The sequence below is a fragment of the Dacryopinax primogenitus genome (assembly GCF_000292625.1).
Source record: "Dacryopinax primogenitus strain DJM-731 SS1 chromosome Unknown DACRYscaffold_20, whole genome shotgun sequence".
Classification (NCBI taxonomy): domain Eukaryota; kingdom Fungi; phylum Basidiomycota; class Dacrymycetes; order Dacrymycetales; family Dacrymycetaceae; genus Dacryopinax; species Dacryopinax primogenitus.
This window is the reverse complement of record NW_024467217.1, coordinates 127,383-141,072: the sequence shown is the minus strand read 5'-3', so window position 1 is coordinate 141,072 and position 13,690 is coordinate 127,383. Positions and strand designations below refer to the sequence as shown.

Here is a 13,690-nt window from a genome sequence, read left to right as displayed (position 1 = left end):
TGCGAACACAAATGGTTTCGTCACCGTCGTCCGAACGAAAATGTCCTCGACGACTCTGACCGAAATCCCCGTCCTCCGCAGCGCTCAACCACCATGACGGCTATGAAGTTGGCTGTTATGGGCGCTGGACCCTCTGGTTTCTATGCAGTGTCCAGGATATTGGCCTCACTTCCTCTCATGTCGTATCCAGACTTGCAGGTACACATGTATGACCGTGTCCCGGCGCCTCACGGTCTGGTGCGCTATGGCGTTGCTCCAGATCACCCTGAAGTAAAGGTGCGCAGACGGGCAATTTGATGTTTGTTTGTCCTGATCTAGTCTGCAAGAACTGTGTCGGCAAATTCGATCATGCTGCACAAGACCCGCGGTTCCGCTTCTTTGGCAATGTGCTGGTCGATCCTACATGCACGTCGTCTTATCAATATCCCAAAGCCGTCCCACTTCCCTTGGGCTTGATGTTTCCATATTACACGCATTTTCTTTTCGCCCAGGGTGCTTCACAACCGTTGACGCTATCTACACTCCCCGAAGCTACGCCGGGCCTTGCTCTCGTGCACTGGTATACAGGGCACCCTGCCGCACCTCCCACTCCGCCAATACCAATCGATGCAATAAACCATCTCAGCATCATTGGGCACGGCAACGTGTCCCTTGATATTGCTCGACTTCTTCTCCGTGACCCCGCTTCTCTTGAAGTATTCGAAGATTTGCCGCGGCACGTGTTGCAACAGCTAGAGAAGTCAACTGTGAAGCATGTCACCATTGTCGGGCGACGAGGCCCAGCACAAGTCAGCTTCACTGCCAAAGAATTGCGGGAGCTTATGGGTCAGCCGGATGTTTCTTTCGAACACGTTGACCGCCCACTACTGAACAGCGCCAGAACTGATAACGAATTGGATCGACCAATGAAGCGAATACTCGACATCATTTCGAAGGGCTCTAAGGTAGCGTGGGGCACCAGTGAGAAGTCTTGGTCACTACGTTTCCTTCGATCTCCCCTTGGCTGCAATCCATCGAAGAAAGAATTACGACTTGGGTGCAACACTCTGACACCGCATGGGCAGGCTGAGGCGAGTGGAAAAGAGGAAGTCGTGAACACGGACGCGGTGGTTTCGAGCGTGGGATATCGCTCCGAGGTCTCATCAGGATTGCAGCCCTGGTTTGATGATGCTACAGGACGGATTCGCAACTCGAACGGAAGAGTCACAGATTCACTTGGACACATTGTACGTGTGAAGTTCGCTGTCCTGGGATGTGTGACCGAACCAGTTTTCGCTCTAGGTGAGAAACTTATACGCAACAGGGTGGGCAGCAACAGGAGCACGCGGTGTCATTGCTGCGGCAATGCAGTCGGGATATATGGCTGCCGACAATGTTTTGGCTGATCTGCAAGGACATGTGGGGGACAGTGTACCGTCGCCGTTGCCGTCTGAACCTCTGGATGGCCTGCCAGTTCCAGTCGACGCCGCTGAAGATCGAATTACGGATTACAATAACTGGCGGACTAAGATCATGTAGTCTAATTCAGTTCTGTCTGTATCATCTGCCATATTGCGCGACCAGTTTCACAACTCAGACTTTCTAGCCTTTGAGCATCGTGAAGGTTTCCTTGCTCTGCTGCAGAGCCGCAATTTCAGCTTCCAAGACTCGTAACTTTGATATGTTATTCGAGGCACGAAAGCAGTAGGAATAAGAGAGACGAACCCTTTCAGTGTTGGCCTCGCGGACCTGTTCGGGGATGGTTGTTTCATAATCCGGCTGAGATTGAGCTTTACGAACTTTGTTTGCATTCAATTCAGCTACATCGAGCTTCTTCTGTGCCTTGGCAATTTCTGCGTCTAAGTCCACGACGCCCTGTGTTGGATATCAGAGAGATATCACAACTCCAAGGAAGGTGGTATGCTAACCCTGACGAGGATGTGTACCGTAACATCCGCAGTTACGACAGTGGAACCGCAGCCAAGTGGGATTTCTTGTTGAGAACCGACGATTTCGATGGACTTGCATCCTTTGGTTAAGGCCAAGATAGTTGGAGTTTGCTCCTTGAACACCTCTGCTATTCTAGAAGCAGTTACGTGTATATGGGCTGCTGCCGTGTAAGGGATACAGCATGTTTCAAGGAAAACCAGGGCGTACTGTAGATATTCGACATAAGACTGTATTGTGCGGCCAATGACCGAATAGATTTGATAGTTGAGAAAACCAAGTCGAAGTCATTCTCAGCTTCCGCGAATATGAATGCAGGATCCTTACAAGTAGGTTAACATTGTCGAGGCACAAGGAATCTGATTGGCTTACTGGCAGTGGATAAGACGATACCATAATTGAAGGCGTCTCATCTCTCGGCCGACGTGGCAGTCTTTGCCAGAGCTCCTCTGTAATGAATGGCATGAATGGATGCAGCAGTTTCAACGCAGCATCCAGACAAGTATACAGCGTGTCCTGTGCCGATCTGCGTGTCGTCGCTGAGGCGCTCTCGTCCGTCATGGGTTTCATCGCCTCCTGAATATCCCCCTCTTCATCAGTGATCGAGCTAAACCGACGACAGAACACACTGACAATATACACGTCACACAATTCATACAACCAAAAATTGTAAACAGCGGTAGTTGCCAACATGAAGCTGCGATCCTGAAGATATTTGTTGACGTCGGAAGCAGCGGTATGAAGTTTATTGAGAATCCACTTCTCCACGGTTGACTCGTGACCCGTAGGCTAGTAACCGTCAATCTCCGAACCAAGTTTTCTCGATATGTCTCACTTTATCAGTCGGTTGGGGTACAAAGCCCTCCTCGAACTTTAGCATAGCAAACTTCGTGGCATTGAAAATCTTGTTGCAGAATTTGCGATAGCCCTCAATACGCAGCACCTCGAGGTTGATATCTCTCCCTTCGGCATCAATCAGTCACTTCTCAGAGCTGACGAGACAAATAAACAATATACCGAAGGTTGTGTAGGCGCACAATGCGAAGCGCAAAGCATCCGTTCCGCACTGGGGTATTCCATTTGGAAAATCCTTTTTCTGACCAGCTATCGCCTTCTGGATTTCTCTCTCGTCCAGATTACCCCCATATAGCTGCTTGTGCAAGTTCTCCAGAGAAATGCCCTCGATAACATCCACCGGATCAATGACATTACCGAGACTTTTACTCATCTTGCGACCATGAGCGTCACGAACCATGGCATGACAAAACACCTCGGAGAATGGCATTTTCCCTGTCAGGTGTACTCCCAACATAGCCATACGAGCTACCCAGAAGAACAGGATGTCCCAGCCAGTTTCCATAAAGGTGGACGGATAGAAAGCTCTGAAGTCGTCGGTCTTGCATACTACGTCAGAACCTGCACAACACGTCCTCGTCGTCACCTTACCTGATTGGGCCACCCTTGAATGGAGAAAGGCCACAACCCGGAAGAAAACCACGTGTCCAACACGTCCTCGTCTTGTTCCAAGGTGAATGGCCTTCCCTCTGCAATGTCGACGGCCTTCTCTTTTGCTTCTTCCACAGATCGGGCCACCACCCAATTCTTTCCATCGGAAGTCTGATAAAATCCTTAGAATACGGAGGTATCAAAGCCAATGCATGTTCTCACATCTTGGGCAACCCCTTCGACATTAACGAAGTATGCCGGACAGCGGTGCCCCCACCAGAGCTGGCGCGAAACACACCAATCTTGGATATTATCCAGCCATCGGAACCAGTCACCTTCTGAACTCTTTGGAGAGATTTGCAATTCCCCCTTCCGAGTTCTCTGTCAAGGTAATATCAGGTCTGAATGGGAGGCACGGAGATCGCAAGTGCATCCATACTTCAAGCACAGGATCAGCAAGAGCCTTGCTATTGACCCACCACTGTGGCTTCATCACGGGTTCAATAATGTCACCGGATTTGCTTGTGCCCCGATTCAGCAAATGCTATGCAGGAGTGCGACACACACACCTGCAAACAGGTACAGTCATAGGATTGTCCTTGGTCTCGATATATAATCCTTTCTCCTTCAAAGCATTAACTACAGCTACGCGAGCGTGGAAGCGTTTCATGCCCTGGAAGCGGATGAACTACGCAAACTGCGCCCACATTAGAAGTGCGTACCGTGAAATCCCCCGCATTCTCATTGAAGGTGCCATCGTCGTTCAGGATGTTGATGAATTCAAGATTGTGCCTCTTCCCAACTTCGTAATCGTTGGGATCATGCGCCGGAGTGATCTTGACGGCACCGGTTCCGAATTCCATGTCGACAATAATGCTATCAGTGATGATGGGTACACGTCGCTTCGGAATGAACGGATGGGATACGAATCTGCCGTGCAGATGCTAACAATTTCATTAGTCGTTTGCCACGCTCTACCAATCCTAACTCACCGTATAGCGCGGATCATCAGGATGAACGGCAACCGCTGTGTCACCAAGCATGGTTTCCGGACGTGTAGTTGCCACAATGATCTTTTCATTCGATCCTTCAATTGGATAGGCGAAAGACGTGATGACACCAAACTCAAAACGCTCTTTCTCATCATATCCAGGAACGGCCAAGAGAGTCCTCCCATTGAGCTGCTTTTGGTCCACCTGCAATAAGTAGGTAAGCAGCCGTTAAGTGAGGAAAACTAGAACACTCTAGACCTCGAGATTAGACAGCGTCGTGTTCAGGCGAACACACCAATTCACCAGACGATTTGCACGATACAATGTACCTTCCTCATGTAGGCGACAAAACGTCTCAATAACCGCTCGAGAGAGATTCTATAAACAATAAAGTGTTACTCAATGGCCGGTCGGTTGTGCGCTTGAAACCCACGTCATCCATGGTAAAAGCTTCGCGACTCCAGTCGTAGCTACCACCCAGGCGCCTAAGCTGGCTCTTGATACGCTCTTGATAACTTCCATTTGGTTAGCGGACTTCATGGCATGGCAAGGAAGATCAACCCACTGGTTTCTCCACTCCCATACTTGTTTGATGAAGTCTTCACGGCCAAAATCATGCCTTGTTTTCCCAGTAGATTTGTACAATCGTCTCTCAACAACCGCTTGGGTGGAAATTCCTGCATGATCGAATCCGGGAACGAAAAGAACAGTCTTGCCCAGCATACGATTCCTGGTGAAGTATTACACTGGAAGAGGTACGAGATCAGACGTATCCGTACCATCTAGACACAGCATCCTGGATGGCTACCATCAAGGCATGCCCCAAGTGGATACTACCTGTGACATTTGGGGGAGGCGAAGCGATAACAAATAAGCCCTCTGGTTTGGGCTTTGCATCGGGACCGAGCACAGGGAGGAAAAAGCCTTGCTGGTCCCACCAGTCGTACCAGGCACTCTCTACGGCGATAGGATTGTAACCGCTGCCCATGGGCTTGGACAAATCTACCCAGTGGTGAGCACATCAATAGCGGCGCTCTTCGTAGACGCGCCTTTCTTCTCGCCAGAAGGTGTGGTGTTGACAAACTCTTCATCCTCGACTTTCGCCTTCTTCTCCTTTACTTTCTTTGTTGTCGTCTCAGCGATGGCGACTTGAGGCGCCTTAGCTTCTTTCTTCGCTAATTTTTCAAGACGCTTTGCCTCCTTCTTAGCTAAGTATGTGTATCAGCACCAGATGTGTTGCGACGAGGCTGTCTGGCGAACCTGCACTCTTCGTCTGGGTGCCTTCGGCGGGCCGGCCCTCTTGTGCGTTCCCCGTGGCTTCCCCGCTGGCCTGAGTCATTGTTCTCCGAAATTGATATCTACAGGTAGAGGATGTAACAATCCTGATGTGGTGGACTTGTTGAGTGACTCTGCTTAAACTAAGCATGCACAGGCGTTAGATAGGTGATGCATGACTGAGTCAGACCAGACCAATATTTAGTACAGCCACTAACTAACCAAGGGTTAGGGGTCATACCCAAAACTGCAAAACATGTTGACTAGCTTCCTCCTATGCCTCGTGACGTAGAGCCTTCCATAAACCAGCGCGATTTTATCTTCTCTGCCATACAACAAGGTCTCAGGGTTGACGGGAGGTCCCCCCTTCAAGCAAGGAAGACGACCATTCGATTCGGAAATAGTCTGGGCTGGGTAGAATGCTCCATTGGGGAGACCCGGTGAGCGGTAATTAGGAGGGCCAGCCGCAGTTCCTAACGACTGCACAGAGTGGTCGCGCAAATCAGCGCTACAGTCACACGCCCATATTTTGATCGGCCGTTCGAAGGCATTATTGTCATCCATACGGAGTTTTCACCAATGGCTTCAAGTGCATACGAGACTGGCAGGTTCATTTGGTCTTGATCTATATTCTAACGTCCGAAACATTGAGCGCGATCTCAGACCTTCAGAAGAGGAAATCACAATGGCTCGCATACTTGAAAAGACTATCAGACGCAGTGAGGCGTTGGATCGAGAGGCATTGTGTATCTTAGCAGGGCAGAAGGTCAGTGTCCCTCATCGTGAGACAAACACTAAAATCGTTCGTGGGCAACAGGTATGGACCCTCCGTCTGACGATTCAATTTCTTGCGGACGAAGGCAATCTCCTGGATTGTGCATGCATGGCGGCTATGGCAGCATTGCGACACTTTCGCAAGCCAGAGGTGGAAGTCGTGGGGGATGAGGCCACCATGGTAAGCACAACAGCCGACTTAGTACAAGGAATGAGCCTGCTCATATTCCATCAGTTCTCTCCTGAAGAAAGGGCACCTGTGCCCTTGGCACTCCACCATCAGCCATTATGTGTATCCTTCGTATCTCTCGGCCCCCGGTACGCCACGCCTTCTGCTAATATCGGGATAACTTGGCTAACATTCCTTAAACAGTAATACGCCTGTAATGGACCCTTCGCGCCTAGAAGAACAATTGGCACACGGTAAAATGACTATCTCCCTGAATGCGCAGAAAGAGATTTGTGTGCTGCAGAAGGCCGGAGGTGTTGCACTGCCTGCAGATGAAGTACTACATGCTGTCAATGTTGCTGTTTCAAGAGTAAGAGATATGAGCGACCTCCTGAATAGATCATTAGAGGAAGATAGTCGGACACGTGTAATAGAAGTACGATAGTCGATCCCGTGCTGGTTCGATGATAATCACGTCGCCATCTCTACCAGGTTTACCTAAGGGTCCCTGATTGACGTTGCTGTTGTTTACAATAACAAACCATGTGTTCAAACTCAATTCCTCCAAACTTTATCCTTCACAATCTACCACATACATTGTTATCACTTCTCGCTGACCACCCAATTTCCACGCATAGCACCTGGACTTTAGGGCAATGGAATCCTCTTGGTAATCCTGCACCCCTTGTTGGAGTAGAGAAGCGCTCATCAGAAACCCCAGGATTGAGTTCATTGGCTCTCTGGTGATGACTTCTCTAGTAGTAGGCGTGGTTGTCGGGGCTATCTACATCTTCCGCACTATCTCGGTCACCATCGAGTACGATCCTCTTGACTAGAACACGGACGCGTTACTGAGAGGACGGCGTAGGAAAACGCGGAACGATCTTCGCAGCCGAGGAGTACACATTTCCGACAGCGGTGTTCAAATCAAAACCAACAAACATTATAATCATGAGGACTATATTGACGCAACACAACGGTGAGGATAGCCTTTCCTACAAACTAGTGGTGAACAATCTCACATTACGATGAAGAGCCTTCACCGCCGGTATGGATCCCATGGCGAAGGCATCATCCTTCAAACGCGTTGATCCTGATGCCGGGCGAGAAAAGCGAAACCCGACATCTTGACTGTCGCACACGGAGGCCGATGTAATGGTCTCTGTCGTAGGGAATAATTGCCGCGGTCATCCTTATAACTCTGTTACATGATCCAGCACCAAGGAGTCTGTAAATGATGCAACATCCATCTGACATCGGAGATTAACCTGTGGAGCTTTCCTGGGGATATGCTACTGAGCCATCTCGAGGCCACTCAACTTATCTGCAAGCGCAAATTTACCAAATCGGCTTGTTGCTTCATTTTTCTTCGCCTGCTTTAGAGCTTTGCGTAGCCTGGCTCGGTTTAACGGATTCGATGACCCCAGAGTGGAGATCTCGTGCGCGTCGATGCGGAATTTCCGTTCTTCCCCAAGCTTCAGGCGCTTCATTGCGGGCTGGATGAGCAGCATGGATTTACTTTGTAGTCGAACATCCACATCCTCTTCAGAAGAAATAGATGCTGAACGTGCACGTTTTCGTTCTGAAGGACTGTTCGGACGTGAGGAGTATATGTAAGGGTGAAAGGGCGGGACGCACCATAATATTCCGGGCTGCGGCTTCTCTTCCAAGGAAACAGATGTTTTCTCTTTCGTCATAAACCCATACTCTGGCCACTGAGTTTGATTTCCGAACACCTCCTTGTCCGCGTCATTGAATAGCCCGGCAAGATCGAAGGGAGCGCTCCACTCCTTCACGATAGATGCTTGACCGACATCAGTTGATACAGTTGTACCTCGATGTGCTTGCACAGGTGCGTCTGAAGGTTTGGAGGACGGATGTACTTTCGGTGGCTCTGTATGATATAGGATCTTGCCTGTATTCCAATCTCGAAGGACGATACGTGCAGCGGACTTCACATCTGGTCTCCCGCCCTACACGTTGATCATACCAGTCAGACACTACACTATGCAAACAAAAGAAAAGCATGCCTTTCCTAAACGGCCTCTGGTTAATGCCAACATGAGCAAGAACTCATTGGAGTCCTTATAGGCAGGGATTTGATAGAGTTCTCGAAGATAGTCGTGTTTACAGCGAGAGACAATGACACCCACTGATGGTACGTCAACAGATGAGGAGAACTGTGATTTTTCTGCTGACCTGGGGTGATAGGATCTTCCACCAGCTCCACCTTTACAACGTTCCTTAGCAGGATCTCCGCCTCATTTCTGACGTTAGCCTCCTTCGACTCTCCATCGCGCAAGTCAATACCCGTGGCAAAAACTATCCCTGGGCAGTCAAGTAGTTTGACATTCTTGTCCAATACAACCTCCTGCGCAACCTTAGTATGACCAGGAGTTGCAGCGACCCCACAAACACGAGAGCGTTTCAGAGAGTTGATGACAGATGACTTTCCGACGTTGGGAAAGCCAACTATGCCAACTGTGACAGAGGTTTTCAAGTTGGAAGAGCGGGAATAGTTCTTGAGCAATTGGATCAGCGATTCAGCACCGAGACACTCTGATGAAGAATGTTGGATCGAGTTCACTCCGCCTCCTCTTTGCGCAAGGTTGGCTCGTTGTTCTTGCGTGGAACACTTGAATGCAACTGTAGGGAAGTCGTGTCGCAGGTATTTCAGCCAAGCCTCCACATTTTCGCGAGGCACGAGATCTAGTATATGTTAGACTGTGCTGTGATATGGGTGTGCGGGAATACACACCGATCTTGTTTATAACCAAAATCAGTCTTTTACCCTCACCGGCCTTCATGCGAACTGCCGTCTCCACCACTTTGCTCCTTGAACCCAAAGGGTCTCGCGCATCAAGAACTTGAATTATAACATCTGATAACTCCAGAACTTTTCTGAATTCGCGCATGTATGCTTTGAGTGAATTATCGACTCGGCCGAGGGAAGCATCGATGGGATGAGCAAGGCCATCACCCTCGTTCACCGTGCTGTTGGAGGAATCGTCGAAATCCGTGGGTGTAACATCGAAGTTCTAAGGTAGATTTATACATTGGCATTAGAGCACGGGATGAGGAGCGCACTTTGGGAGTGTTTTGATGAGCAAGGGGAAATTTAAAGACTCCAGGATCTTTCTTGAGCACTAGAGGACAACATCAGATGGATTGGAAATCTTAGTTGCAATGTACTTACCTTTTGGTTGCGGTATTTCTTTCAGCTTACGATTTCCATGAGACTTTGCTAAGAGTATTTAGTTATGGACCTGTGAACGAATCGGCGCACTGACTAACCCATGATGGTTGCGCGAAATGAAGACTTGCAAGCGGCCGTGCGACACTTGACCCTGCGCAGTGGCGGTCCCCTGACGTGTTCCACCAACAACTCATTTTTGGAATCAAACGTCTTGTGGAGGACATAACACTTACTATCGCAGGAATGGTATGATCTTGTGCCTTTGGAATCTGAAAATATGCTCAACTGTCCCGCGTAGGCACCCTCCACCGAACCGGTGGTGATCGAGACGGCGCACGAAGATATGATTGTACGCATGCGTGGTCAATGGTTGTTGCATGACGCGTTTGACCGCAGATAGCACGATGCGCAGTTGGACTATTATGGGAAACGGCTGGCAACATGCTCTTCCGACCGTACTATTAAGATATTTGACGTAGTGGACGGGGAGCCACAGAAGCAAGGCGAGGTGTTGCAAGGGTGAGCTCCAATAGACGTTTCCCAGGGGCCTCAACTGACCTTATCCGTCAGTCACACTGGTCCAGTTTGGCAAATAGCTTGGGCGCATCCGAAGTACGGAAACATACTTGCATCTTGCTCTTACGATGGTCGTGTGTTTGTGTGGAAGCATCAGCCTGCCCCGCCACAACAACCTTCTTATGGTGTGCCGGGAGGAAGCACCTCGCATTGGACTAGAATTAAAGAACACAATCTCCACACCGCGTCCGGTCCGTCTAAAATAAACGTACACCCTGCTGTGCACTTATCTGTGTTATTCTAGTCAATTCTGTCTCATGGGCACCTCACGAACTGGGCCCCATCCTTGCATGCGCCTCCTCTGATGGTAGACTCTCTGTCTTGACCTTCAAAAGTAGGTGTAGATCTCTGTTTTCCAGGAGAGAGGTGTTTCTAACAAGTTCAGATGATGGCACTGCAGATGCCGATATATTCAGCGCTCATCCTATTGGGTGCAATGCTGTTTCATGGGCGCCAGCAACTGTACCTGGATCTCTCACGGCAGGCGCGACGCCGAGCCAGCCGCAATATATCCGTCGCTTTGCGAGTGCTGGCTGCGACAACCTCGTTCGCATCTGGGCCTTCAAGTGAGTGTCTGTCCTACGCTCGAGCAAGCAACTGAACCACCAATCCAGCGACACGAATGGCACATGGAAGGAAGAGGCCAAGCTGGAAGGGCACACAGATTGGGTTCGGGATGTTGCCTGGGCGCCTAATATTGGCCTTCCTCGGCAATACATTGCCACTGCTTCGCAGGTACGCTTTGCAGGCCCCATCATGCCAGGCTAGACCATTTATACTTCTCTCAGGATCGAACTGTTCTGATTTGGACGCAAGATAGTCCGCAGGCACCTTGGAACAAAGTGGCCCTCGACCCTTCTGGATCCACGCATACAGCATCTAGTCACAACGCGAGCAAGTTTCCAGATGTCGTTTGGCGTGTGTCATGGAGTTTGGCGGGGAATATCCTCGCAGTCAGCTGCGGTGACGGCAAGGTATCCTTGTGGAAAGAGAACCTCAAGGGTTTCTGGGAGTGCGTCAGTGACATGACTAGTTAAACCTGGCAATGTTTGAGTCTGCACGTTTGTCCCGTGCAATTGAAACATATTTGTCCGATGCAATCGAGACATGTTTGTCCCTTCGCCCATATAGCCCGATATTTCCATGTAAGGGAATTATTGAACGCGTTGTCTCCGTTACGGAACCAGATTTGGTCCCGCACGCCAAGACCCGTTCCTATAGCTATAGATATTATTGCGTCCTCAGTTTTGAGCTCATGGATAGAGGTTTGAGACTCTTGTCTACAACAGTCATTAAGTGAAGGTGTGCCTTTGAGACTGGTTTTTGCGTGGTTGGACATCGACTGCGAATAAGGTTTTGCTTCCGTTTGTCCCAATCGAAACTTCGTCCATATAGCCGAACGTTTCCATATAAGGGAATTATTAAACGCGTTGTCTCCGGCACGGAACCGGCTTTGGTCCCGAACGCCAAGACCTGTCCTATAGCTATAGATATTATTGCGCCCTCAGTTTTGAGCTCATGGATGGAGGTTTCAGACTCTTGTCTACAACTTTTATTAAGTGAAGGAAGGTGTGCCTTTAAGACTGTGGTTTTTGCGTAGCTGTACATCGACTCAGAATAGGTTTTTGCTTCCGTTCGTCCCACGCAATCGAAATTGTCTCCGTTGCGGAACAGGCTTTGGTCCCGAACGCCAAGACCTGTCCTATAGCTATAGATATTATTGCGCCCTCAGTTTTGAACTCATGGATAGGGGTTGCAGACTCTTGTTTACAACTTTTATTAAGATGTGCCTTTAAGACTCGTTTTTGTGTAGTTGGACATCAAAATACCCATACTGCTGCTTACTACTTGTCTGCAGGGCAGTATGACATAGAGTGAAAGAAAAGAGTGCAACTCCAACATTATCAGGCACTCAGGTCTGAAAATAGTGGCAGTATTGTACAATGCTTTTGGCATGCGCTCTAAGGGGCCATGTTTGACCTTAGCTAAGCTAGCAAATGACTGGAATGCAAAGGACTGCACAGCATGAAACCACTGGAAGCAAAACCTTTCTGAGTTGATGGGTGATTGTATTGTAGTAGCCCAACCTGTTGAAGGGTAATTCCCAATCTAAGAGAGTGCCATTGTTCAAGCAGGAACCAGCTTTGGTTAGATACAATGCCAATGTGTGTGGGTCACCTACATGCTCTGGGACATGGACATGGGATTGGTGCTCATGCCTACTCATCATACCTGATAAGACTTCTGCAGGGGATCACAGGCTTGATAAATTTTCAGCATCCTCTGGTCTTCTTACAACTTGTATAACAGCCTGTAAGGCAGCCTGAATTGTGGCTGTGTCAATATAATAACTGAATCAATATTAGGATTGACTTTGGACCAGAGCACAAGGTACAGTGTGCTCATGTAGAAAGACCGATTCCAATTCCAGGTAGAGATAGCCACCTTGAAAAATAGGTGACATAAGCAAATATTAATGAGCCATTGCATGGAAGACCTGGTTCTATTCAGAGTTTGTAGAAGGCTTGATTTCTTTGTGCCACTTAAATCCACCTGATATCCCCCTTCTGTGCAATCCTGGATGAATAAAAAATGAACTGCCAAGCAATCATATTCTACAGAGTAAATGGCACATGGCAAGAGATGGCAGGCTCCAACATTGATGAAAATATTGTAGAGTCAACAAAGGTGAGTCAGCAATGTTTACCCTTGTTTATAGGCTGTCACCAGATGCCACCATTATTTGTAGCAAGCTCATGCTGCACAAATTAATGCACCACTTTCTCTACTTCCATGCTTTGTCCTTTGCCATTAGCATCTGGAATGTCGGCATTTGGAGAGAGCTGGTAGCATCAAGGAGGTCAGACTTAAAAGACACTGGCAGACAAGGGAAAGTAAAGGTAAATCATCGAATGTCTGAGTGCCTTGACATCAAGGTTTTGTTTTTCTCCTCCTGGGCCCCTATTTGTGGATGACCTGTCAAGCATTGTTGTACCTGCTGCATGGACATATACAGGGTCCATTCACAAATAAGTCTTTGGGACCTCCTGAGAATTGTATACACAAAGATCTGGAAAAGACATCTTCCTCTAGCTATTTCAACCATGTAATTTCGTTTTTTGGATGTCATCCTAAGTTGGGTAGGGATTTTTTTTTGGACATCACTCTAAGTTGGGTAGGGAATTTCCCTTTTTGGACATCACAACTGATTTGGCCATGCAATTTCCTTCTTTGGACATCATCCTAAGGGTAGGGAATCTCTTTTTCTGGAAGTCTCACATTGTCAGGGCACCAGCTCATTGCTTGGTCAAGAGACATGACTAAGCCTTTATGACA

General features: G+C 48.6%; 5 protein-coding genes across 5 annotated transcripts; 3 read left to right on the top strand and 2 right to left on the bottom strand.

The window, feature by feature from the left end:
* Nucleotides 1–62: 62 nt before the first annotated feature.
* Nucleotides 63–1,518, top strand: DACRYDRAFT_83837 (nucleotide-binding domain-containing protein; the record flags this gene model as incomplete). Its single annotated transcript, XM_040776641.1, has 3 exons — nucleotides 63–276; nucleotides 327–1,226; nucleotides 1,282–1,518. The coding sequence occupies exons 1-3, from the start codon at nucleotides 94–96 to the stop codon at nucleotides 1,516–1,518; spliced, it is 1,320 nt and encodes a 439-aa protein (XP_040624969.1). The 5' UTR covers nucleotides 63–93.
* On the bottom strand, nucleotides 1,477–5,777 carry DACRYDRAFT_24610 (uncharacterized protein). Its single transcript, XM_040773757.1, has 19 exons — nucleotides 5,625–5,777; nucleotides 5,144–5,572; nucleotides 4,930–5,094; nucleotides 4,798–4,879; nucleotides 4,623–4,742; nucleotides 4,365–4,568; nucleotides 4,095–4,316; nucleotides 3,942–4,045; nucleotides 3,812–3,893; nucleotides 3,595–3,753; nucleotides 3,373–3,543; nucleotides 2,944–3,322; nucleotides 2,762–2,889; nucleotides 2,560–2,715; nucleotides 2,299–2,502; nucleotides 2,137–2,248; nucleotides 1,908–2,086; nucleotides 1,705–1,854; nucleotides 1,477–1,653 (listed from the first exon to the last, which is right to left on the bottom strand). Exons 2-19 carry the CDS (start codon nucleotides 5,350–5,352, stop codon nucleotides 1,582–1,584), a joined length of 2,898 nt encoding a protein of 965 aa, XP_040624968.1. The 5' UTR covers nucleotides 5,353–5,572; nucleotides 5,625–5,777; the 3' UTR covers nucleotides 1,477–1,581.
* Nucleotides 5,778–5,915: 138 nt separating this feature from the next.
* DACRYDRAFT_83832 (ribosomal protein S5 domain 2-like protein) lies at nucleotides 5,916–7,093 on the top strand (the record flags this gene model as incomplete). Its single annotated transcript, XM_040776640.1, has 5 exons — nucleotides 5,916–6,079; nucleotides 6,128–6,247; nucleotides 6,303–6,594; nucleotides 6,649–6,731; nucleotides 6,787–7,093. 5 exons carry the CDS (start codon nucleotides 5,916–5,918, stop codon nucleotides 7,025–7,027), a joined length of 900 nt encoding a protein of 299 aa, XP_040624967.1. The 3' UTR covers nucleotides 7,028–7,093.
* Nucleotides 7,094–7,187: 94 nt separating this feature from the next.
* Nucleotides 7,188–9,827, bottom strand: DACRYDRAFT_71150 (P-loop containing nucleoside triphosphate hydrolase protein). Its single transcript, XM_040775936.1, has 10 exons — nucleotides 9,779–9,827; nucleotides 9,670–9,728; nucleotides 9,341–9,620; nucleotides 8,782–9,291; nucleotides 8,598–8,734; nucleotides 8,221–8,555; nucleotides 7,617–8,172; nucleotides 7,451–7,561; nucleotides 7,304–7,399; nucleotides 7,188–7,252 (listed from the first exon to the last, which is right to left on the bottom strand). The coding sequence occupies exons 3-7, from the start codon at nucleotides 9,495–9,497 to the stop codon at nucleotides 7,875–7,877; spliced, it is 1,437 nt and encodes a 478-aa protein (XP_040624966.1). The 5' UTR covers nucleotides 9,498–9,620; nucleotides 9,670–9,728; nucleotides 9,779–9,827; the 3' UTR covers nucleotides 7,188–7,252; nucleotides 7,304–7,399; nucleotides 7,451–7,561; nucleotides 7,617–7,874.
* A 120-nt stretch (nucleotides 9,828–9,947) lies between these two features.
* Nucleotides 9,948–11,450, top strand: DACRYDRAFT_71148 (WD40 repeat-like protein). The gene is made up of 8 exons (XM_040775935.1): nucleotides 9,948–10,024; nucleotides 10,077–10,127; nucleotides 10,179–10,297; nucleotides 10,349–10,545; nucleotides 10,599–10,688; nucleotides 10,740–10,920; nucleotides 10,969–11,089; nucleotides 11,143–11,450. The coding sequence occupies exons 1-8, from the start codon at nucleotides 10,022–10,024 to the stop codon at nucleotides 11,389–11,391; spliced, it is 1,011 nt and encodes a 336-aa protein (XP_040624965.1). The 5' UTR covers nucleotides 9,948–10,021; the 3' UTR covers nucleotides 11,392–11,450.
* Nucleotides 11,451–13,690: the final 2,240 nt, after the last annotated feature.